The sequence below is a fragment of the Pleurodeles waltl genome, chromosome 10 (genome assembly GCF_031143425.1).
Source record: "Pleurodeles waltl isolate 20211129_DDA chromosome 10, aPleWal1.hap1.20221129, whole genome shotgun sequence".
In the NCBI taxonomy this organism is placed as follows: Eukaryota; Metazoa; Chordata; class Amphibia; order Caudata; family Salamandridae; genus Pleurodeles; species Pleurodeles waltl.
The window spans coordinates 762,282,504-762,309,308 of record NC_090449.1 but is presented as its reverse complement, the minus strand read 5'-3'; the positions used below and the strand labels follow the sequence as shown (position 1 = coordinate 762,309,308).

At 44.7% G+C, this 26,805-nt stretch overlaps 1 protein-coding gene across 1 annotated transcript in view; it reads right to left on the bottom strand.

Annotated features, from left to right (window-relative positions):
* Positions 1–26,805, bottom strand: part of LOC138262453 (protein adenylyltransferase SelO-like) — a gene marked incomplete at its 5' end in the record, with an annotated part of 306,692 nt that overhangs the window by 205,055 nt on the left and 74,832 nt on the right. The window contains one exon of the mRNA XM_069212347.1: positions 14,647–14,734. Within this exon, the coding sequence (XP_069068448.1) occupies positions 14,647–14,734 (88 nt within the window). The remainder of the gene's footprint in view (positions 1–14,646; positions 14,735–26,805) is intronic.

Genomic DNA, 26,805 nt, shown 5'->3' with positions numbered 1-26,805 from the left:
TTCTTCAAAAGATTTTGTGGAGACCTACATAATTGGTGCAGGCATGGTTGAGTGCATCTGGACTTGCAAGTAGCGTGGCCTATGACAAGCAGGAAAGATTGGAAAAATAAAAAACAAAACAGAGCCCTACTCAGTTACTTAAAATGCAGCAGAAGTAAGGCTATAATGGAGATGTTTGGTAGGCACCATAAGACAATGCCTGCGTTAATGATGCAATTGTTCAGAGTTCTGGGTTCACTCCAGCTCCGTAGATGAAACATTTCAAGAGTACACAGGAAGCTAGTGGTGATTTCAAATGAAGTGAGTAGGAGCATCCTCCTTGTTATATACTCTGACATCAGGGTGGGAATCCAAAGTCCTCCATGAGAAAGAGTAGCTAAGGTCTCCTCTACCAGGACCATGTGGAACTGGTGTTGATGGCAACATAGCATGTAGGGAAAGGACAAGCTTTTAACCTGTCTCCTTTACTATGAGATGCTTGATGGCATCGTTTGTCTAAAACAGTGCTTCTCCACTTAGCTTTACAGGTATAGTTTCTTCTGACTCCTGTTTCCACAGAAGATGAAATCAAGCTCCTTTAGGAGATGACACCCTGCTATTCCTGACCTTAACACATCTGAACCATTTGCTTTTTGCAGATCAATAGTCTTGGCCTGAGTTTGGGACTCCAGTCTGCAGTATCTCGGTCATATCAGCTGCATACACCTCTCTTCAGGACCAGAAAGGGATGAGGCTACGTAGACAATCTGATGTAATTACTTGCAGCCCAGTTGTGCTGGAAAACGGGTAGGGCTGACTTCGAGTTAGTCACGTTTCATGCCTGTGCTTGATTTGTAACTCACTCCTCCTTAATGGTCAAAATACTTTGTGTACAAATAATTTCTTCCCTGAAACAGAAGTTGAAATAAGTACCGGGGGGCTCAAAAATATTATCACTTACATATACCAGGACTTTTGCGACCCATCATAAATCTGCTCGCAACCCCAGCAGTGGGTTGCGACCCCTTGCTACCGAAGGTTTTCTGGGGAAAGGAAAAAGAACCCTATAACATCATAAACTCCTTTGTAATGGCGCCCGATTTCTCAGTCTAGTGTAGTACACCATGAGATTTCCCTTCAAGAAGTATTGAGACAAATGGATGAGCACTAAACTGTATCTAATGAGAATTGAGCTGTATGTTGCGCTTTTACCTTTCAGGTTCCAGGACTGCATTTGAGACTGAGGACCCAGTATTTGTCAGCACCCTGGAAACCAATGGCCATTATTATAAATTGAGTGCTTAACACCTAAACACTGAAACACTGTTCAAACTCAGATCTCTTGTTACAAAAGCACTAGGGTTCTAATTTTTTTTGCGGATCTTTTTATGTGTAGTATATAGGTTTTGGGTTTATTAAAGTACTGACTGGGCAGTCTCCTTATTAAGGGGTACTGATTGTACGGTAATGTGTTCTAAGTTTATATTTCACATCACCTGCCACAGGGAGCCCTGGACTACTCTGCCTCCTCACCATTGTGTGTCATGGCTAAAGGGGAGTACTTCATATTTATTTTGGAATTCAGCAGTACCATGGCCATAAAACACAAAGAGTAAACAATTCAAATTCTGATATCTGGATCCCAGTAACTTGTCACTGCTCTATAACTTCTAGAACTTGATCTCACAATGGGTGACGGGGAAGAATGTAACAAGCTATTAAGATCTGATGGACATTTTGCTAGTGGAGCAACGTTTAAAGCATACCAAACCAGTTGTGGCATTGTATGTCAGACAAATGGCCAGAAACATTTCTCAAATGGCCACACTATTTCTCAGGCTTCCAGAATACAGAGACGCCCAGAGGAAATGGGATCCTTTATTACAACTAGAGACCTTAAGTGGCATTAGTGTGCAGAGCAAGGACCAGGTAACTACTTTATTTCTAGTCAGAAGGACCACAGAGAAAGAGACTGTGCTGGACTAAACTAGACATATGTGTTCAAAATGGATGAGTAGGGCACTTTCGGCTCACAACTGGTCAAGTGAATGGTAAAGAAGCAGATTTTACAGCAGTTTCCAAGGAGCCCATAACGCCTGTCAATCTCCTCTGAAGATCAACATACAAGCTAAAGTTGAAGTGAGTCCAAGGCACACTCAACCCAGCATCACAATTGTAGGACCCCAAAGATGTGGCTCCTTAGAAATATATATCAGAAGGGCTACAAGTCTTAGATGGCCCGTAGTCCTTTTAGTGACCTCTCAGTTGAAGAGCAACTGCACATCAGTCATGAGGTATAAATAGTGGAGGCTGGTGTTTGTGGAGATCACGTAGAGTCATATGGGACCACCTCCTGAACCCCTCCTAACCTGGATTCAGGCCTAATCACAGAACTGAGAGTGCTCTCATGGCCACCACCGTTGAAATCCATATGATCATTGACAGAGGAGACACAGCACTATTCCTGCTCAACCTCTCAGCCATGTTCAACACCACTTGCCCCATCTTCATCAAATGCCTGCACAAAACTGACATACATGGACACGCCCTCCGATGGACCCGCTTCTTTCTCACTCACCAAAACCAATCTGTCCGCCTGATGCCACACACCTGAACTAATTTGATGTGGGGAGTCTCCAAGGATCCTCACTCAGCCCAACACTGTTCAATGTCTACATGGCACTACTTACCAACATCATCTGAGCCCAGAGAATCAGCATCATGTCATATGCTGATGACACCTACCTCCTCCTCTCCCTCTCTGACGCCATCCCCAAAACCCAGATGAAGATCGCTACCTGCATGTCCGAAGTAGCCAACTGGATGTAGACCAACTATTTGAAGCTCAACTTGGATCAGACCCAGATAAAACACTTTGGAAAAGACCCTTCATTATGGTGACCAGCTGAACTCAGGCCAGCACCTAACCCATCTAACCAAGACCGGAATCTAGGAATGGTGGTGCATAATCAACTCTTGCTGGCCAACTAGGTCAACTTGGTCATGTCCTCCTGTTTCCACATGTTCAAGCTCCTCAGAAATGACTTCACAAGGCTTCCATTCAACACCCATAGAACCAGCACTAACGCCTTGATCACCAGCAAGCTGGACTACAGAAATGCACTCTACATCGGCATCTTTGCACATCTCACCAAGAGACTCCAAGTCATCAAACCGCAGCAGCCAGGCTCACACTCAAACTCCCATCTTGCGTCCGGTTCTCCACACATCTCAAAGACTTCTACTGGCTCCTAGTCCACAGCGCATACCGCCCCCCTCCCCCTGCACAATCAAGGCTCTGCATACCTGAAAAGCTATATCTACTTCCACAAGCCCAGCAAAACAATGTTCTCGGTCAACCTTTTGTTCAACCATGTCCCCTGCATTTGAGAAGCCAGAGCTCAAAGGAACACATTCTCCAGCCCCCAAAGCCTGGAGCAACTTCCCTCTGCACATCAGAGGCCCTAGTTCAATCCTGTATTTCTGAAAATATGCTAAAAAACTGGCTCTTCCGTTAGGCCCCAGCCAGGACCGCATCGTCCTTCTTCAGGCGTCAGGATACCCTCATAGGTGATAAGCATGCCATAAATATACCAGTAACATAACAGGCAATGATCACATTGCTTAGGGCTTGATGGAGATCTACATGGCTTGGTACCCCATACTGAATTATGGCAGTGCAAAAGAGTAATCACTTAGGACAGTGATTCACAGCAAAGTCCAAGGTAAAGTACTGGTTAGTCCAGCAATTGAAGGTTCTGGCAGAACCACTGCACTGCCTACCTGTCCACCATTGAAACTTGAGTAGTGTGTAGACTCCCCAGTGACTATCTTGAGCGGTCTGCCACAAATGAGCATTTCAGGATGATGGATGTCAGGAGCTGCTTCATCTCCTCATAATGGGATTTCTTGGCTGTGTATCTGAATGGAGGAACCTCCTCACGGTCTCTCATTGGAAAGGGAAGGTAGTCCCTTGAGGTGGCTCTTTTTAAAGAGGATGTTCTGTGAATGAAGGCAGGCTGTCTCCCTTAGGTGGTCTCATCAAACACAGTGCCATTGAGAGAAAGCAGACCTTAGGTGGAGAATAGCCAGTCCTAAGGGACATCTCTGTTCATGGACTTTTTTAGAGACAAGTTAATAAGAAGGATGTGAGGACTCAGGTCTGAGGCTTTTCCTCTGTTTGGATCAGGAGAACGGGTATGGGGCATGTTCCTTCCCCTCTCCTCAAAACTCCAGCAGGGTTTATACCAGGCTGAAAGGGTTTGGAAGTGGAAGTGGTGCTTACCCAGGAATAGAAGAAAATTCAATGCCTTAGGATTAGTAGCTGCAGATACAACAACCACAGACCTCCAACTTCATGAGAAGCTTGCCTGGGTTCTGGCAAGTACCTAGTTGCCAACTGTCATGAAAGTGCCAGTACCACTCAAATGAACACTGGCCTTCAAACACACAACTCAGATGAAAAGTGAAGGGTTCCTTCTATGCCTCTCGAGATAGCACAAGAAAGCGAGAAACTCAATTTTGAGGCAATAAGATCTGCTTCCATTGCAGCAACATCATCACATCTCTCCCCTTGAGAGGAAATAATGGTGGTGGTGGGAGGAGAGAAACCACTCAAATCCCAGAGAATATCATTGTTCTGTTCAATTGAGGGTCTATTGCCAAAGAGCTCAGAATATTTTGCTCCAATGGCATTAGCAAGGCACACAACCACCCTTGCCTAAGGTTCAACTAGATGATGAAACACTGATCCAGTTGAAGGGGAGTAGCTGAACACTACTATGGTACCAGAATCCCTAGAACTCCTTTGTTTTAAACAAAATCATAAAAGTGTCACACTGGTCAATGAACTTTCAAGAAGGGCTTTCTCTATCATATGACAGGAAATCTCTTGGCATAGATTCATATATGTCATGCTGCTTCTTGAAGCACTATTCTATAGAGATAAAATTCCTATGTGAACAGTTGTACACTCCTACCATTCTTTTCACTTTTCTGGCAGCCATATCTTGATCACCCGAGGAACAACCAAATATTCCCCACGCGGAAAGGAGAATATGGCATCTGACTGGGTCATAGGCTGTCTGGTGGCTGATGGTTAATACTTCAGGGGCACAGACCCTGTTGACTGTACTCATAGAAATTCCAGTTATTCTGCCACAAAATTAATCAATCCTGATAATTATTTATAGTACATTTGTGCTTTTGTCTATATCTTCAATGTCCAGTATTATATGTATTATAGGGCCACTGCAAAGACACAAAGATTGCAGTACACAACCTGCTGTATGTGACAATCTGAATTAGCTGTCTCTGGCATATATATTCGGTGGCCCATCTAGGAGGTTTAGGGAATCTACATGCTGCCAGGTTTGAGATCTGGCTGGAATGATGAACTGATCAAAACCAGGAAGGCTCCCTGGGTGGGACGTTTTTCAGTGAGATATGTCCAGCTTGACCCTACTCAGCCACTTCCTTTGCAACAAATATTTAACCAGTTTTTGATGTATTTAATTTTGAACTACAGGTTTTATGTGTATTCTTCATCATAGCAAACATGTCTGTTCTTTCATATAAAAGGAGTTTGTAGGAAAGTGCCATCTTGCCTGGCATGTTACCCCACCCATTTTCACTGTATGTATGTTTGTTTTTGCCCTTATATCACTGGGATCCCAGGAAAATACCATTCTGGTATTTGGGAGACAATTCCATGATCCCCTGGGTCTCAAGCACAGAACCCGGGTACTGCCAAACTGCCTTTCCGGGGTTTCCACTGCAGCTGCTGCTGCTGCCAACCCCTCAGACAGGATTCTGCCCTCCTGGGGTCTGGGCAGCCCCAGCCCAGGAAGGCAAAACAAAGGATTTCCTCTGAGAGAAGTTGTTACACCCTCTCCCTTTGGAAATAGGTGTGAAGGGCTGGTGAGGAGTAGCCTCCCACAGCCTCTGGAAATGCTTTGATGGACACAGATGGTGCCCATCTCTGTATAAGCCTGTCTACACCGGTTCAGGGTTCCCCCAGCCCTGCTCTGGTGCGAAACTGGACAAAGGAAAGGGGAGTGACCACTCCCCTGACCAGTACCTCCTAGGGGAGGTGCCCAGAGCTCCTCCAGTGTGTCCCAGACCTCTGCCATCTTGGATTCAGAGGTATTGGGGGCACACTGGAATGCTCTGAGTGGCCAGTGCCAGCAGGTGATGTCAGAGACCCCTTCCGATGGGTTCTTACCTCTCTTGGTAGCCAAACCTCCTTTCTTGGTAGCCAAACCTCCTTTTCTGGCTATTTAGGGTCTCTCCTGTGGGGTATTCTTCAGATAACGAATGCAAGAGCTCACCAGAGTTCCTCTGCACTTCCCTCTTCGACTTCTGCCAAGGATGGACCGCTGACTGCTCCAAGACACCTGCAAAACCGCAACAAAGCAGCAAGATGACTACCAGCAACATTGTAGCGCCTCATCCTGCCGGCTTTCTCGACTGTTTCCTGGTGGTGCATGCTCTGAGGGCTGTCTGCCTTCACCCTGCACTGGAAGCCAAGAAGAAATCTCCTGTGGGTCGACGGAATCTTCCCCCTGCTGACGCAGGCACCAAAAGACTGCATCACCGGTCCTCTGGGTCCCCTCTCATCCTGACGAGGGTGGTCCCTGGAACATAGGGGCTAGATCCAAGTGACCCCCACAGTCCAGTGATCCTTCAGTCCAAGTTTGGTGGAGGTAAGTCCTTGCCTCCCCACGCTAGACTGCAAACCTGTGTACTGCGTGATTTGCAGCTGCTCCGGCTTCTGTGCACTTCTCCAAGGATTCCTTTGTGCACAGCCTAGCCTGGGTCCCCAGCACTCCGTCCTGCAGTGCTCAACCCTCTGAGTTGGACTCCGACGTCGTGGGACCCTCCTTTTGTGACTCTGGTTACACCAGTCTTCTAAGTGCCTGCTCCAGTACTTCTGCGGGTGCAGCCTGCTTCTGTGGGGGCTCTCTGAGTTGCTGAGCGCCCCCTCCGTCTCCTCCTCCAAGGGGCGACATCCTGGTCCTCAGCAGCACCCAAAAACCTCTACGGCAACCCTTGCAGCTAGCAAGCCTTGTTTGCGGTATTTCTGCGTGGAAACACTTCTGCAACATCCAGCACACCGTGGGACATCTTCCATCCAAAGGAGAAGTTCCTAGCCCTTTTCGTTGTTGCAGAATCTTCGGCTTCTTCCACCCGGAGGCAGCCCTTTTGCACCTTCATCTGGGGTTTCCTGGGCTCCTGCCCCCCCCAGACACTATCGCGACTCTTGGACTTGGTTCCCTTGCTTTGCAGGTCCTCAGGTCCAGGAATCCGTCTTCAGTGTTTTGCTGGTGCTTGTGGTTCTTGCAGAATCCCCTATCACGACTATTGTGCCTTTTGGGTTAGTAGGGGAACTTTACTCCTACCTTTTCAGGGTCTTGGGGTGGGGTATTTTGGACAACCTGACTGTTTTCTTACAGTCTCAGCGACCCTTTACAAGCTCCCATAGGTCTGGGGACCATTCGTGATTCGCATCCCACTTTTGGAGTATATGGTTTGTGTTGCCCCTAGACCTGTGTTCACCTATTGCATCCTATTGTGATTCTACATTGTTTGCACTACTTTTCTTACTGTTACTTACCTGTTTTGGGTTTGTGTAAATATAATTTGTGTATATTACTTACCTCCTAAGTGAGGGTATCCTCTGAGATACGTTTGGCATATTGTCACTAAAATAAAGTACCTTTATTTTTAGTAACTCTGAGTATTGTGTTTTCTTATGATATTGTGCTATATGATATAAGTGGTATAGTAGGAGCTCTGCATGTCTCCTAGTTCAGCCTAAGCTGCTTTGCCATAGCTACCTCTAACAGCCTAAGCTGCTAGAAACACCTCTATTCTACTAATAAGGGATAACTGGACCTGGCACAGAGTGTAAGTACCACAAGGTACCCACTATAAGCCAGGCCAGCCTACTACAGACTTGCACCAAAGTTTTAAGTGGTTTGTGGGAAAGTTGATGGTATAGCCATGTATTATATTGGATAAAGTACCTCCTGGCATACATGATAAGGATTTTGCAAGCCACCTCACAGTTCCATAACCTTCAGCCTTGTTCCTGTATATAGTTATGGAACTCCTTGGTGACTTGCAACATCCTTATATTGTATGGCAAGGAATCCTTTATCTCTTATGTAATAAGGGGAACAGGATATTTGGCATGTTTGTGATGGAGCAGCCCGTCCACCAAACTCTAAATCAGGTCCTTAAGTCTAAAACAAAGAGAAAAATGTGAGTCATGCATCATGGTTCTGCTCAATATATCAGTGCTAAGTGTGCACAAGTAACAATGTCAATAAAATAACCACTAATGTTATAAGTGCAAATGAAAATGTCACTTACCCAGTGTACATCTGTTCGTGGCATCAGTCGCTGAGATTCACATGGTATGCATGAGCTCGCCATCTGGTGTTGGGTCGGAGTGTTACAAGTTGTTTTTCTTCGAAGAAGTATTTTCGAGTCACGGGACCGAGTGACTCCTCCTTCTGTGCTCATTGCGCATGGGCGTCGACTCCATCTTCGATTGTTTTCCCCGCAGAGGGTGAGGTAGGAGTTGTACTATAGTAATAGTGCCCGCGCAATGAAAAATGTAAGTATGTACCTATTAAAGGATTAAGTAATATATATACAAATGTACAAAATTGAAGGCAACTTCTGAACTGCTACAGGCTTCCGGGGAGGTGGGTGGGTCCATGTGAATCTCAGCGACTGATGCCACGAACAGATGTACACTGGGTAAGTGACATTTTCAATTCTATGGCATCTGTCGCTGTAGATACACATGGTATGCATAGACTAGTAAGCAGTTAGTTCCCCATAAGCGGTGGTTTAGCCTGTAGGAGTAGAAGTTGTCTGAAATAGAGTTCTTAATACAGCTTGACCTACTGTAGCTTGTTGTGCGGATAGCACATCTATACAGTAGTGTTTGGTGAATGTGTGAGGCGTAGACCAAGTGGCTGCCTTACATATTTCCTGCATGGGATGTTTCCTAAAAAGGCCATTGAAGCACCTTTTTTCCTTGTTGAATGTGCCCTGGGAGTAATGGGCAGTTGTCTTTTTGCTTTAAGGTAGCAGATTTGGATGCATTTAACTATCCATCTGGCTATACCTTGTTTTGATATTGGGTTACCTGCATGAGGTTTTTGGAATGCAATAAATAGCTGTTTAGTTTTTCTGATGTTTTTTGTTCTGTCAATGTAGTACATTAATGCTCTTTTGACATCTAATGTATGTAGTGCTCTTTCAGCCACAGAATCTGGCTGTGGGAAAAAAACTGGTAGTTCTACCGTTTGATTTAGATGGAATGGTGAAATAACTTTGGGTAAAAATTTTGGATTAGGTCGTAGGACGACCTTATTTTTATGTATTTGTAAAAAAGGCTCTTGTGTTGTGAACGCTTGAATTTCACTTACTCTTCTTAGAGATGTAATGGCGATGAGAAAGGCAACTTTCCAGGTTAGGAATTGTATTCCGCAAGAGTGCATGGGTTCGAAAGGTGGGCCCATGAGTCTTGTTAGAACCACGTTTAGGTTCCATGAAGGAACAGGGGGTGTTCTTGGTGGTATAATTCTTTTAAGCCCTTCTATGAATGCTTTGATAACTGGTATCCTATACAAGGAAGTTGAATATGTAGTTTGCAGGTATGCAGATATTGCTGCAAGGTGTATTTTAATAGAAGAGAAGGCTAGCTTTGCTTTTTGTAAATGGAGCAAGTAATTTACTATATGTTTTGGAGTTGCGTCTAGTGGTTGTATCTGATTATGATGGCAGTACCAAACAAATCTTTTCCACTTACTTGCGTAGCAGTGTCTAGTGGATGGCCTTCTGGCCTGCTTTATGACTTCCATACACTCTTGGCTAAGTTGTAAGTGTCCGAATTCTAGGATTTCAGGAGCCAGATTGCTAGATTCAGCGATGCTGGGTCCGGGTGTCTGATCTGTTGGTTGTGTTGCGTTAACAGATCTGGTTTGTTGGGCAGTTTGATGTGTGGTACTACAGACAGATCTAGCAGTGTTGTGTACCAGGGTTGTCTTGCCCACGTTGGTGCTATTAAAATGAGTTTGAGTTTGTTTTGACTCAATTTGTTTACTAGGTAAGGAAGGAGAGGGAGAGGAGGAAAAGCGTAAGCAAATATTCCTGACCAGTTCATCCATAGGGCATTGCCTTGGGATTGCTTGTGTGGGTATCTGGACGCGAAGTTTTGGCATTTTGCATTATCTTTTGTTGCAAATAAGTCTATTTGTGGTGTTCCCCAGAGTGTGAAGTAGGTGTTCAGAATCTGTGGGTGTATTTCCCATTCGTGGACTTGCTGGTGATCTCGAGAGAGATTGTCTGCCAGCTGATTCTGGATCCCCGGAATAAACTGTGCTATTAGACCAATTTGATGGTGGATTGCCCACTTCCATATTTTTTGAGCTAACAAGCTTAACTGCGTTGAATGTGTTCCTCCTTGTTTGTTTAGATAATACATCGTTGTCATGTTGTCTGTTTTGACAAGGATGTATTCGTGGGTTATGATTGGTTGGAAAGCTTTTAGTGCTTGAAAAACTGCTAATAATTCTAGATGATTTATATGCAGTTTTGTTTGATGTATGTTCCATTGTCCTCTTATGTTGTGTTGATTGAGATGTGCTCCCCACCCTGTCATGGAAGCATCTGTTGTTATTACGTACTGTGGCACTGGGTCTTGGAAAGGCCGCCCTATGTTTAAATTTATACTGTTCCACCATAGAAGCGAGAGGTAAGTTTGGCGGTCTAGCAACACCAGATCTAGAAGGTGACCCTGTGCTTGAGACCACTGTGAGGCTAGGCACTGTTGTAAGGGCCTCATGTGCAGTCTTGCGTTTGGGACAATGGCTATGCATGAGGACATCATGCCTAGGAGCTGTAGTATTGTTCTTGCTTGTATTGTTTGGTTTGGAGACATGTGTTGAATGACCCTGTTGAAATTGTGGATCCTTTGTGGAGTTGGCGTTGCTACTCCTTTTGTTGTGTCTATTATGGCTCCTAGATATTGCTGTACTTTGCTTGGCAGAATGTTTGATTTTGCAAAGTTGACGGTGAACCCTAGTTTGTAGAGGGTTTGTATGACTTGATTTGTGTGGTTTGAGCATTGTGTGAGCAAACTGGTTTTGATTAGCCAGTCGTCTAGATACGGGAACACATGTATTTGCTGCCTTCTGATGTGTGCAGCGACTACTGCTAGGCATTTTGTGAATACTCTTGGAGCGGTTGTTAAACCAAAAGGCAATACTTTGAATTGGTAATGTATTCCTTTGAATACAAACCTTAGATATTTCCTGTGTGATTGATGTATTGGTATATGGAAATATGCGTCCTTGAGGTCTAGGGTTGTCATGTAGTCGTGTTTTTTGAGCAATGGTAACACTTCTTGTAGTGTGACCATGTGAAAGTGGTCTGATTTGATGAATGTGTTTACTACCCTGAGGTCTAGAATTGGTCTCAGTGTTTCGTCCTTTTTTGGTATCAAGAAGTACAGTGAATAAATTCCTGTGTTTATTTGTGTGCTTGGTACTAATTCTATTGCATTTTTTTGCAGTAGTGCTTGAACTTCTATCTCTAGAAGCTGTGAATGGTATTTCGATAAATTTTGTGATTTTGGTGGTATGTCTGGAGGGAATTGCATGAATTCTATGCAATAACCATGTTGGATAATTGCTAGGACCCATGTGTCCGTAGTTATTTTGTCCCATGCTTCGTAATATTGACGTATCCTCCCCCCCACTGGTGTTGTGTGGGAGGGGTGAGTGACGTGTGAGTCACTGCTTGTTGGTAGTGGTTTTGGGGCTTTGAAATCTTCCTCTATTTCTAGGGAATTGCCCCCCTCTATACTGGCCCCGAAAACCTCCCCTGTACTGTCCCTGGTAGGTGGGCGGTGCGGACTGTGAGGTGCTAGCTTGTGTGGCCTGACCCCGAAACCCTCCTCTAAAAGGTGTTTTGCGGAAGGTGTTATAAGATCCTCTGCTCTGCGGGGAGTAGAGTGCGCCCATGGCCTTGGCAGTGTCAGTGTCCTTCTTGAGCTTTTCTATGGCTGTGTCGACCTCCGGACCGAACAGACGTTTTTCGTTTACTGGCATGTTAAGCACTGCCTGCTGAATTTCTGGCTTGAAACCAGACGTTCTGAGCCATGCGTGCCTACGGATGGTAACCGACGTATTAATGGTCCTTGCGGCCGTGTCTGCTGCATCCATGGAGGAGCGTATTTGATTGTTGGAAATGTTTTGACCCTCCTCAACAACCTGTTTTGCTCTTTTTTGCAGATCTTTTGGGAGATGTTCAATGAGATGCTGCATCTCATCCCAGTGGGCTCTGTCGTATCGCGCTAGCAGCGCTTGTGAATTTGCGATGCGCCACTGGTTTGCTGCTTGGACAGCAACCCTCTTCCCGGCTGCATCGAACTTCCTGCTTTCTTTATCTGGGGGAGGTGCATCCCCAGAAGTGTGTGAATTTGCCCGTTTTCTGGCAGCCCCTACCACCACAGAATCTGGTGGCAGTTGAGAGGTGATGAATACAGGGTCCGTAGGAGGCGCCTTATACTTTTTGTCCACCCTAGGCGTCACTGCCCTACTTTTAACTGGCTCCTTGAAAATGTCCTTTGCATGGCGTAGCATGCCTGGGAGCATCGGCAGGCTTTGGTAGGAGCTGTGGGTTGAAGAGAGGGTGTTAAATAAAAAATCATCCTCTACTTGTTCCGAGTGTAGTTCCACATTATGGAATAGAGCTGCTCTAGCCACCACTTGTGAGTAGGCTGTGCTGTCTTCCGGTGGTGATGGCCTAGTTGGGTATGTGTCTGGGCTGTTATCAGACACTGGTGCGTCGTACAAGTCCCACGCATCCTGATCTTGGTCATCGTGGCTCATGGCGGTGTGAGCTGGCGAATGTGACGGGGTGTAAGTTGGCGAAGCCGGAGTTACAGGTGGAGGCGAGGGAGGAGGTGTTACCTTTTGTGCTGTTTGTTGCTGAGGAGTAAACTGAAGCGTTCTCTTTCGTTTGACAGGTGGAAGGGTACTGATCTTCCCAGTCCCCTGCTGAATAAAGATACGCTTTTGCGTATGATCCACGTCAGTGGATTGCAGTTCTTGTTCAAATCTATGTTTCTTCATTTGAGAAGACATAGAATGCTCTTCAGTATAGGAGCCAGAAACAGGGTCTGATGTCGCTTTTTTCGGCTCCGAAAACCCTGTTGTTTGTTTTTTCGGCTCCGAGGTAACCTTCCTCTTTTTCTGTGCTGAAAATTCTTGGCCTCTATGGTCTTCGGCGCCACTGTCTCGGCGTCGATCCGTGTCGACACCGAACTCTCGGTGTCGATGCTTCTGTTTAGCACTCTCTCGGTCCCGAGGAGGCTGCGTGCCGGTGTCTCGACCGAAGTCGGACGATCTCGACACTGAATGGGCCTTTTTCGGTGCCGATTGTTGGTCACCGAGAATTTGGGTGGAGCCATGGCCGGTTGGCAGTGGCGTCCCCTGGGCCTTTTTTCCTTTCTTAAGTTCTGATCTCGACGTCTTACTCACAGTTTTTGTAGAGTCTAGCTCGTCGGAGTCTGAATCCTGGATGGAAAAGGATTCCTCCTGTTCCTCTTCTGTCTCGAACTGTCGACGCTCCTCTGGCGTGGACGCCATCTGCAGTCTTCTCGCTCGACGGTCGCGCAGAGTTTTTCGGGACCGGAACGCCCGACAGGCCTCACAGGATTCTTCGCTGTGCTCGGGTGACAGGCACAGGTTACAGACCGAGTGTAGGTCCGTATAAGGATATTTGTTGTGGCATTCGGGGCAGAATCGAAACGGGGTCCGTTCCATCGGCGTTGTTCTCCACGCGGTCGGGCCGACTAGGCCCCGACGGGGTGCCGAAATCTACCCCAAAGGGCACCGAAGCGCTTCGATGTTCAACGCGTCGTCGTATGTGTCTATCTCGAACCGGATCGCAACGATACCGTCGAAAATCTTCCGTTTTCAGCTATCTTTCCGTTCCGAAACTCGGAGCGACAGGAACACGTCCGAACCCGATGGCGGAAAGAAAACAATCGAAGATGGAGTCGACGCCCATGCGCAATGAGCACAGAAGGAGGAGTCACTCGGTCCCGTGACTCGAAAATACTTCTTCGAAGAAAAACAACTTGTAACACTCCGACCCAACACCAGATGGCGAGCTCATGCATACCATTGTGTATCTACAGCGACAGATGCCATCGAACACGTAGTTATTGGTTTGTATTATCGAAACAACAGATCTAATAAGGGAATGGCTCAGGGATGTACTAGCTCCTGTGATGTAGGATTAATAATGTACAGGCTGCAGTTACAATTGGTAAATAGTGAGTACTGTCTCTCCCATTCTATTGATTACAACAGAGGCTTCCTCATGACCTACATGCACATTATATGTATCAGATTAAATTTAAAATATAATGGAATTTTCCTCACAATCACGTTTCTAACTATATGTATGTCAACTCCTGCATCATAACTTAGATACATGGTTAACCATTGATCCTGACATTCAGTTTCGTTCGCTAGTGCCTCTGAATTTTAATCAGTTACATTGTCCATAAAGTAATTCTTGTGTGAAAGTGTGTGGAGCTGAAGGGCAGTGTTGCTGCGAAATTTCAGTTTTTACCTCAACAGCTCAATTTCTCCGGAATGAGTTAAGATTTCCAAAGATCCAATTCGAAACCATGACTTTGCAACACGAAGGACAACTGCCCCTGAAAAACACACACAGAAATACAATTACATTTTAACATCAAGTAATTAACAATAGTCAAAGATTACAATAGGTCTGGCCTTAATGTGAACACTACGGTAATTTGTGTGTTGTAATTGGCATGTCACAGGGTATAATCACGGCAGGCATATCCTGCTGTTCACCGTTTTGAATATGCTATTGCTCTGTGAGGATGTAGAAAATACCCCCCGAAATATGAATATGGCAAACCGTGGCTATTTTATCTGTGCACTGAGCAGATTTTTTTTGTTGCTTTTCAATGACAAACCATTCAGGCTGGTAGAAAACACAGGTTGCTTTACCCATTCTTTTTAGCCAGCCAACTTTCAACAAGTAAGAATTTGTATATATATTTGGGTCATTCTAATTGGCTACTAGACAATCAGGATAACTAATTTTAAAGGAGGATCCAATTTCCTGGGCTGGTTTTCTATTCAGGAAGACGTGACTTTCCTACCACAAGGTAGAATGAGTAACTGAATACGAGGATTTCCACATAAGTGTGTGTTTGGTGCAGGAATTCCATTCACAATCTGATGCTGTGTTGTTGTTTGTGTAAACAGATACTGAAAACGATTAATCCACTTCTGCACCTTTAAAACACGTGTTTCATTAATGTAAAATCAACCTACATGGTTATTTAAGACCATATAAATATTTGTGTAATTAAATGTGACAAAATAGCCAGATCTAGCAAGTACTTATCTTTCAGGGAATTGAAAGGAAAAAGATGAAGGGCAACCCCTGATATAGGGTAAGATAAAGGAGAGGTCAAACTGAAAAATAAGATGTCTTTTTCAATAATTTTTGTTATCTGGCCTCCCTTTGGCTGGATAGATGCAAGCCTCTGTGCAACAATTACCTGACCTATGTGATGACCAATTAGCAAAATAAAACAAGACATGTTGTGAGCTCACTGTTATGGTGGATCTTCTGAGAACTATGAGGTGGAATTTGAAACAATATTTTAAACTTGGTTCCAAAAAACAGATCCAGATGCCTGCTATGAAAATAAAACAAAAATATACTGGAGCTACTGGAGAAGTCTTCGCTTTATGACAGTTTCCACTGTAGCCACTTCAACCTGGATTACAATCCAAAGGTGATAGGCAAAAAAGGAAGGATGAAGGTACAAGTCACATGAAACCTTATACAAATGTAATTGAACATGTTTGGAAACATTCCCCCTTCACAGAAAAAGCTTGGCTGCCATCGTTATATCATTGTAATAGGTTTTATGAAATGTGACCTGCTTTAGTAATGGTAACAAGGTGGTCAGCTTCCTTCAATTATCAATTGCTACAGTTTGGGTACCTTGACCAGCAGAGCAGCTGCCATCTTGAAGAAAAGCATAACTCCTTTGTGGGTTACAGAGCAGAATAATAATTTATAAAAAGTATGGCAATGCAATGTGATTATATCTCTTTGGTACTCATATGAGCAAGTGGGGTGTAAGTATAGCTATGTACGGTGGATGCAAGGTCTAATGTCCATGGTGCACCTGGCATGCTTGAAACATTTGCTTTCAGTGCCAGTGCGAAATTAGAAGTATGGATGAGTAGTACGTTTTCAATGTGGTACCTGCTCTTCTGAAAGCTCAACATTTGGATTGTTATACTCCCGCTACTACAGAATGTGAGAGATAACTTACTGGACGACGGTACTTTGGTTGTTTCTAGAAGGCAGGATTCCCCATAGTGTTCCCAGGTGGACAAAAACAGTAATGAAGAAGATGAAATACAGTGGTCAGAACATTCAAATATTCCACACTCACGGCACAAGAATTTCCTGATTTTGCCCGGAAGATCCAAGAAGCAATCAATTCACCAGCGCCTGTTCAGGGAATGGCCACTGAATAGCATGAAATGCTTTTTCTGCGTCTACGGAAAAGAAGGAATGTGATACCTTGCCAGTCCGCACCATTATAAGCTAATTATGTGCAGGTTGCATGTTAAGGCGTGTTTACTTGCTGGACATAAAGCATGATTGTTTGAGGTGTATTAAGGGGTTAATGACCTGCAATAACCGGGAAGCGAGGATGGTGGTCAATAATTTCGTCTCTACATTAGGCAAAGAGATTAGGCAGTAGGAGTCGCATCTATCCTTAGGTTTCCCTTCTTTAGGAAGTACTATGATGGTTGCTCTCCATACATCCGGTGGGGGGAGTTCACCTGCTTCCCCCACCTCGCTGAACAAGTGCAGCAAGTGGGGCTCAAGGAGGCCCTCATTTCGCTAAAATTTGACCAGGAGGCCATTGGGCCCCGGGAATTTACATTGGCCTCAGTTCTGCTATAGCAGCCTGTACCTCATTTGGTGTTAGGTCATCCTCTAGCAGGACCAGAGCCTCTGCTTCTTGTTGTTATTCTGTTATGGCATCCGAATCACTTAGCGATCAGGCTTTGCAAAAGTTCTCAAAATAGCGAGCAAAGTCAGCAACAATGAGGGCGTCTGTGTCATAGAGAACCCCGGCAGAGTCACAGCTACTATGTACCCAGCAGGCCTCCAGCTCTCTCCTACCTAGCCATGCCAGGAGTTTGCCAGCTTTGTCACCTGTCTCATAGAGATGGTGCAATGTGGCTACCATCTGCTTTTTGGCTCTATCTTGTGCTAAGTTCCTATATTCCGTTTGTAGGGTCATGAACTGTCTGAGGATAAGGGGGTTTGTCTCCTCTCCGGGTGACCCTTCTAGCTGCAAAATCTGGCTTTCTAGCTCCTCTAACTCCGCTGCCTCCCTCCTCTTTTTCTTAGTAATCAAGTTCTGGGCCCGAGTACTGTCTTGAATGCTTCCTATAACTCTTGGTCTTAGACTCCACAGACTCCTTATTTTCAGACAATTATAGTTTAATGTCTACTTAAGAGTCCATGCGCTACTACTCAGTCTTTCAAATCCCAGGCATTTAATTTCCACCCAATGACCTGCTTCTCCCTGAAACGTCCTACCTGTACCAGTAGGGGTAAGTGGTCCGACAGACCTCTCACCAGATCATTTGCACACCGTATCGCCCCCACGTCTCCCCGGGGCGCAAGAACATAATCCAGCCTTGAATAGACCCTGTGCACCCCTGAGAAGTATTAATATCTCCAATCATCAGTGTGAAGGCTGCGCCACAGGTCAACTACACCCAGCCTGTTGGTGAATTATGTTCACGTGGTTACATGGGCGGCTGAAAACGAAACTAAGCCCCTCCCCCCAACCAACCCCTCTTCCTACCCTGTCGACTCCCCCCAGCATCGAACCATGGTAACCAGACCAGATTATGCCTGGAGAGAGACCAAGGGGTATGTAGTCCACCTTCAAATTAAATAACTCAAAAACTTCCAATAGTTATTCACACATCAAGAATACATATCGGAACAAAAGAACAAGGAAAAGGAAGAGGCAGAAGAAAGAAGAATAAGAAGTAAAGACTGAAAGTAAGAAAGAAATACAGGTCCACTCCCAATTAACTCTGAGAGTCTCTTGTGGTGGAAGAAGTAGAAATTGCACCACCTCCCTTTGCTCCGTCTTGGTCCATCATCTTAGTTCAGCTGCCCAGGCCATCTGGCTCTGTTTGTTCACTTGGCTCTGGAGTTGTTTTGTCAAGTGCGCCCTGCTCCATATCTACAATTTCCGTCAGTAGCGGATGGTCATCCGATCTGATGACCGACTGCTCTCGAATACATCCAGTGCGTTTACCGTCCGTGGCCTGTTGTATTTTGTCTTTTTCATTGTGTACGAGTGGCCTCCCCTTCTGTATCCGAGGAGAGACGGGTCTATGTCGCTGCTGCTGGGTCAGTAGTGGAGTCTTCTTATAGCTCACGTTCAAGGCGCTGGTCTGCTGCCTCCCATCGAAGGGGCTTCGCCCAGGGTGGAACTGCACTCAGACCACCCCTGTGGAAGGAGGCACGCCTCTCTATAACGGCCCGGGATGTGCCCTGTCATGGTCACGGGCCTCCCCCGGGTCCTCGCTGGATCATCGCTGCTCCATTGTCCCCGATCGCTGCATTTTGTGTTGTATGCAGTGGCTCTGTGGCAGGCCCTTATTCGTGTCGGAAGCACCCATATAACAACCAGGGCTTCAGCCCAAGGTTGTCAGGAGATTTTTGGTGTACTTGTGGGGGTCGGATGGCTGGCCAGGAACAGGTTTCATGCAGAATTTGTAGAGAGCCGACGGAGCTATTGAAAAGTGCGACTAGGGAGCCATCTTGCTGGCTCCCCCATTGGTGAAATAGCTTATTTACTCTTATCTACTTGGGAAGAACTGAAAAGAGGAAACACACTGAGCTGAGCAGTGTCCATGGTAAGACGGAAGGTAGTGAGCAAGATTGACCTGCATTCCGTTGCATAACCAGTGAAGTTATACTACAGCCAAGTCCATACCTGAGTTACTGGCTAGTCAACTACTTTGTTGATCTTTCCACTGGAGAGGATGCTCACAAACTCATTGACTTCTAAAACTGAAAAGAAATCAGCAAGAAGATGACTCGGACAATTCATGAGGAACTTGCCGTGCACTAAAAAGATTACTGCAAGAGAGGTTTCTATTACATCTCCTTGAACTACTGGCTAGAAGCAGAAGTGGAGTACAACAGTCACTTCTTTGTTCACCAACAAATCCAGGGTCTTTATTCTGCCGACACTCGTATTTGCAGACAAGTGGGCATTGCCCTAGTGGCAGATTACACAGATTGAACAATAATGGTGAAGGATGGGTGCATTCCCGGTGTATCTCACTGAATTTCATAAAAGATGGTTCGAGATGATCTTTCCCATCAGACAGGCAGCATGCATTTTATTAAATAGCAAGCATTAATCAGATTCTCATTCTTCATGGCTTGAGACTATGATTTTAAAATATGCACACAAATTATAATATAATGATAACATGAAACGTTTTGCTACCCTTTTGGATGCTAAAAGACATTTTTTTGGTTACGAAAATTAAGCTAAAGACATCGGATCCAAAAGTCAAAATAGCATTTCTTTTACTTGTTCTAAAAGTCACTGATCACTTGTCACGTCATGCATACCGTTAAACGTCTATGTGTATAATTAGGCAATTATTATTACTCATGTTTGATAGGTCAGCAGGCACAAAGTGCTTTCTCCAATCACCACCACACGCATGACAAAAGAAACTTGACTACTAATAAACTAGTATTTATCCAAAGGCGTCCACACGAGCGATACAACTTGTTTGCACAAGGTTAAGGAGCCTTGCACAAAATATACCCATAATATTGCACCTTCTAGTGTGGAATTACATATTTAATCAGATTCAGGAAAAAAGGCTCTCCACAAACAGCAGAAATGTCCTTTCATGATGTTTGCTGTATATGTGACTTTGTAGTCCTTGTGGGTGAATAGTTTAGTATTCATTTATACAACTTCGTTGTCTTCTTCTGGCTCACATATGGAGACAATTGGTTTATGTGTATGAACAACTTCATGTGGTTGAAAATCTGAAGTCACAATCAGAAGTCCAATTCCTACTCTTAACTATATGCTATCCCCTTGACATAGCTTATGTTTTTTTATGACATGGACTTTGCCCTTTTTACCTCTCTTGTGTGATCAGTCAATGTAAACTAATCTGTGACTCTGAGACCGGGAAGCCCCAGATAAATGTGTCAAAGAAAGTTCTGGTATCTATACAGCATAACTACACGTTTCTGACACTTCCTAATTTTTACAAGTCCCATGTAGTATGTAGTTGGCTCTGTCATCCTCTGCACATCTATGTTTTGAGAAAGGGCACTTCTGATTTGCAGCTGTTGCAGGGCTGCGTCTCCGGACTGCCCCAGAACTATTTCCCATATATCTATTTTCTCATCCAGAGAAAGAAACAGCAAACCATTGTCAATGGTTAGAGTTAAGGACATTCCATCTGCTAAATTTGTCCTGTGCAGAACTAGACTGGGATGCCCTTTATTCCTGTTTTTGTTTACTCTCACCATTGAGGCGCTAGCCATTAAGATCCAGTCATCATCAAAAGAGAGGGGAATTCACATTGGCGCAGTAGAACACACAATGATCGCCAGTGATATCCTCCTTTTATCACACATTCGGAAATCTCCACTTCTGCAATTATGCACTTACTTTTAGACTTTAAAAAAAGACACTGATGGAGAGACAGAAAAGAGATGGCGACTCAATGAGCAAGTGCTCCCAGCGAGAGCTTTCTGGGTATTCCATGGCTTTGGAAGGAATCACTCCCTAGCAATTTCTGTCAACAATCACCAAAACTTCCCTGGATATATGGGATCAGTGGTCTTAAAGAAGGGACTTACTCTCCCCCATACACACCTATCAACCATCACTCTCATTTTACACAAGCAGAGGCAGATAACCATTTTAAAAACTGGCAGAAAGGGCAATGCCATACCCTACTGTATATGTGGCTGGAGAGCAAATCAAGTTCTTCTAAAGGTGCAAAAGGGACTGTCATATAAATGACAGGGACAGACTTGCATATGTACAAATCCGTCACTTGGCTTAAATTTTTAAAAAGAGTGATTCTTTACCTCATGCACTACTGAGGCTCAAGGGGTCTTATCTTATCTATAAACTAAACCAGGAGAGTCAGTGTAGCAGCAACATTGGCATTATCAAAACTGATCCAGAGACCTAAAGCTGGAAATTTTGAGAGGGAATCTGACAGACTGAGCACTAAACTTGTGAGTAAGATCCAACAGAAGCAACATCCTTTTCGATCTCTCACCGTCTCCACCAATGACCACATATACTAGAACATGATAGTCACTGGTAAAAGCTGAGAAAGGGGAATAGAATAAGGAGAAAACAGAGCCAGTGGACTCCACACTCTATCTCATCAATTATGGTTTCAAGGAGTTCTGCAGGTTGTAGTGAATCTCAACAAGACATGAGATGCCTTAAGTAACTTGTCTTTGGAATACTCAATGTAACTGCAATTGCAAAATAATATATTTTAGCATTATCTCTTTATAGTCATATCTCAATGCTATGACGAGGTACTGGAAGTTCCTGAAAACGAAACATAAGGAAACATGAGTACCTTGCTAAATACATACAGAGTTACATATCTTCCTATGTTTACAATAACTCCCTCAAACTGTGTTACTATACTGTCTTGTGGAAGATAATGAAAATGTCACTTACCCAGTGTACATCTGTTCGTGGCATCAGTCGCTGTAGATTCGCATGTTTTGCATAGCTCGCCATCTGGTGTTGGGCCGGAGTGTTACAAGTTGTTTTTCTTCGAAGAAGTCTTTCGAGTCACGGGACCGAGTGACTCCTCCTTTTGTCTCCATTGCGCATGGGCGTCGACTCCATCTTCGATTGTTTTTCCCCGCAGAGGGTGAGGTAGGAGTTGAATTGTAGTAATAGTGCCCATGCAATGGATTGACTAAGTATGTACCTATTTAAGGTTGAGATGATATATATACAAATAGTTGAAGGTAACTTCCGAACTGCTACAGGCTCCCGGGGAGGCGGGTGGGCACATGCGAATCTACAGCGACTGATGCCACGAACAGATGTACACTGGGTAAGTGACATTTTCAGTTCGATGGCATCTGTCGCTGTAGATACGCATGTTTTGCATAGACTAGTAAGCAGTTATCTCCCCAAAAGCGGTGGCTCAGCCTGTAGGAGTGGAAGTAGTTTGAAATAATGTTCTTAATACGGCTTGACCTACTGTGGCTTGTTGTGCGGATAACACGTCTACACAGTAGTGCTTGGTGAATGTGTGAGGCGTAGACCATGTGGCTGCCTTACATATTTCTTGCATTGGGATGTTTCCTAGAAAGGCCATGGTAGCACCTTTCTTTCTGGTTGAGTGTGCCCTTGGTGTAATGGGCAGCTGTCGTTTAGCTTTAAGGTAGCAGATTTGGATGCATTTAACTATCCATCTGGCTATACCTTGTTTTGATATTGGGTTTCCTGCATGAGGTTTTTGAAATGCAATAAATAGTTGTTTAGTCTTTCTGATGTTCTTTGTTCTGTCAATGTAATACATCAATGCTCTTTTGACATCTAATGTATGTAGTGCCCTTTCAGCTACGGTATCTGGCTGTGGAAAGAACACTGGAAGTTCCACTGTTTGATTTAGATGGAACGGTGAAATAACCTTTGGCAAAAATTTAGGATTAGTCCTTAGGACGACCTTATTCTTGTGTAGTTGTATAAAAGGTTCTTGTATTGTAAACACCTGAATCTCGCTTACTCTTCTTGGGGAAGTAATGGCGATGAGAAATGCAACCTTCCAGGTTAGGAACTGTATTTCGCAGGAGTGCATGGGTTCAAAAGGTGGACCCATAAGTCTAGTTAGGACAACATTTAGGTTCCATGAAGGAACAGGTGGTGTTCTTGGTGGTATAATTCTCCTAAGGCCCTCCATGAATGCTTTAATGACTGGTATCTTATATAGGGAAGTTGAATAGGTAGTCTGCAGGTATGCAGATATTGCTGCAAGGTGTATTTTAATGGAAGAGAAAGCCAGGTTAGATTTTTGTAAGTGAAGCAAGTAACCCACTACATGTTCTGGAGTTGTGTGTAATGGTTGTATTTGATTAATATGGCAGTAGCAAACAAACCTCTTCCATTTACTTGCATAGCAGTGCCTGGTGGATGACCTTCTGGCTTGCTTTAGGACTTCCATACATTCTTGGGTAAGTTGTAAGTGCCCGAATTCTAGGATTTCAGGAGCCAGATTGCTAGATTCAGCGATGCTGGAGCTGGGTGTCTGATCTTTTGGTGGTGTTGTGTCAACAGATCTGGCCTGTTGGGCAATTTGATGTGGGGTACTACTGATAGGTCTAGCAGCGTTGTGTACCAGGGTTGCCTTGCCCAAGTTGGTGCTATTAATATGAGTTTGAGTTTGTTTTGACTGAGTTTGTTTACCAGGTAAGGAAGGAGAGGGAGAGGAGGAAAAGCGTAAGCAAATATCCCTGACCAGTTCATCCATAGGGCATTGCCTTGGGACTGTTTGTGTGGGTATCTGGATGCGAAGTTTTGGCATTTTGCGTTCTCCTTCGTCGCAAACAAGTCTATTTGAGGTGTTCCCCAGAGTTTGAAATAGTTGTTCAGAATTTGGGGGTGAATTTCCCATTCGTGGACCTGTTGGTGATCTCGAGAGAGATTGTCTGCGAGTTGATTTTGGATCCCTGGTATAAATTGTGCTATTAGGCGAATTTGGTTGTGAATTGCCCAACGCCAAATTTTTTGTGCTAGCAGGCTTAACTGCGTGGAGTGCGTCCCCCCTTGCTTGTTTAGATAATACATTGTTGTCATGTTGTCTGTCTTGACGAGAATGTATTTGTGAACTATTATTGGTTGGAAAGCTTTTAGTGCTTGAAAAACTGCTAGAAGTTCTAGGTGATTTATATGTAGTCTTGTTTGATGTACGTTCCATTGTCCTTGTATGCTGTGGTGATCGAGGTGTGCTCCCCACCCTGTCATGGAAGCATCTGTTGTTATTACGTATTGTGGCACTGGGTCTTGGAAAGGCCGCCCTTTGTTTAAATTTATGTTGTTCCACCACAGAAGCGAGAGGTAAGTTTGGCGGTCTATTAACACCAGATCTAGAAGATGACCCTGTGCTTGAGACCACTGTGATGCTAGGCACTGTTGTAAGGGCCTCATGTGCAGTCTTGCGTTTGGGACAATGGCTATGCATGAAGACATCATGCCTAGGAGTTGTAATACCATCTTTGCTGGTATCTTTTGTGTTGGATACATGCGTTGTATGATGGTGTTGAAATTTTGAATTCTTTGGGGACTTGGAGTGGCTACTCCTTTTGATGTGTCTATTATGGCTCCTAGGTATTGTTGTACCTTGCACGGCAGTATGTTGGATTTTGTGAAGTTGACGGTGAACCCTAGTTTGAAGAGGGTTTGTATGATCTGATTTGTGTGATTTGAGCACTCTATTAACGAATGGGCCTTGATTAGCCAGTCGTCTAGATATGGGAACACATGTATTTGCTGCCTTCTGATGTGTGCAGCGACTACCGCTAGACATTTGGTAAAGACTCTTGGTGCGGTTGTTAATCCGAAAGGCAGAACCTTGAATTGGTAATGTATTCCTTTGAATACAAACCTTAGGTATTTCCTGTGCGATGGGTGTATTGGTATATGGAAATACGCGTCCTTGAGGTCTAAAGTTGACATGTAGTCGTGTAGTTTTAGCAATGGTAATACTTCTTGTAGTGTGACCATGTGAAAATGGTCTGATTTGATGAATGTGTTCACTATTCTGAGGTCTAGGATTGGTCTCAGCGTTTTGTCCTTCTTTGGTATCAGAAAGTACAGTGAGTAAACCCCTGTGTTTATTTGTGTGTTTGGCACTAATTCGATTGCATTCTTTTGCAATAGTGCCTGCACTTCTATCTCCAGGAGATTGGAATGATGTTTTGTCAAATTTTGTGCTTTTGGTGGTATGTTTGGAGGGAATTGTAGAAATTCTATGCAATAACCATGTTGGATAATTGCTAGAACCCAAGTGTCTGTAGTGATTTCCTCCCATGCTTTGTAATAATGACTTATTCTTCCCCCCACTGGTGTTGTGTGGAGGGGATGAGTGACATGTGAGTCACTGCTTAGTAGTAGGGGTTTTGGGGCTTTGAAATTTTCCTCTATTCCTAGGGAATTGCCCTCCTCTATATTGTCCCCGAAAACCTCCTCTGTACTGTCCCTGGTAACTGGACGGTGTTGCCTGTGAGGTGCTGGCTTGTGTGCTCTGACCCCGAAACCCCCCTCTAAAGGGTGTTTTACGGAATGTGCTGTAATTCCCTCTGCTCTGCGGGGAGTAGAGTGCGCCCATGGCTTTAGCAGTGTCCGTGTCTTTTTTGAGCTTCTCAATCGCTGTGTCCACTTCTGGACCGAACAGTTCTTTTTCGTTAAAAGGCATATTGAGAACTGCTTGCTGAATCTCTGGTTTAAATCCAGACGTTCGGAGCCATGCATGCCTTCTGATAGTTACAGATGTATTAATTGTCCGTGCAGCTGTATCTGCAGCGTCCATGGAGGAGCGGATTTGGTTGTTGGAAATGGTCTGTCCCTCCTCAACCACTTGTTTTGCCCTATTTTGTAGGTCCTTGGGCAGATGGTCAATGAGATGTTGCATCTCATCCCAATGGGCTCTGTCATAGCGCGCAAGTAGTGCCTGGGAGTTAGCGATGCGCCACTGGTTTGCAGCTTGTGCTGCGACTCTCTTACCAGCTGCATCGAACTTGCGGCTTTCTTTATCTGGGGGTGGTGCATCTCCAGATGTGTGGGAGTTGGCCCTTTTCCTAGCTGCTCCTACAACGAAGGAGTCTGGTGGCAGCTGTGTAGTGATGAAAGCCGGGTCTGTAGGAGGCGCCTTATACTTTTTTTCCACTCTTGGTGTGATTGCCCTGCTTTTGACCGGCTCCTTAAAGATTACTTTTGCGTGCCGGAGCATACCAGGGAGCATAGGCAAGCTTTGGTAGGAGCTGTGGGTGGAGGAGAGTGTGTTGAATAAAAAGTCATCCTCGACCTGTTCTGAGTGGAGGCTTACATTGTGAAATTGTGCTGCTCTAGCCACCACTTGAGAATACGCAGTGCTGTCCTCTGGTGGAGATGGCTTCGTAGGGTATGCCTCCGGACTGTTATCTGACACTGGGGCGTCGTATAAGTCCCATGCGTCTTGATCTTGGTCACCCTGGCTCATGGTGGTGTGAGCTGGGGAATGTGATGGAGTTTGTGCTGGTGAGACGTTAATCACAGGTGGAGGAGAGGGTGGTGGGGTAACTTTTTTCACCACTTTTGTTTGTGGTGTCTGTTCAGTTTGGATCTCCAATCTTCTCTTTCTTCTAATAGGGGGAAGGGTGCTTATTTTTCCTGTCCCCTGCTGTATGAAAATACGCTTTTGTGTATGGTCTACATCAGTTGAGTGTAGCTCTTCCTCAAACCTATGCTTTTGCATTTGGGAGGTTAGCGAGTGCTCTTCTGTATAAGAGCCTGAAACTGGGTCGGTTGCAGTTTGTTTTGGCACCGAAACCCTGTCTGCATCTTTTTTCGGCTCCGAGGTGACTTTTTTCTTTTTCGGGGCCGAAACCCCTCGGCGT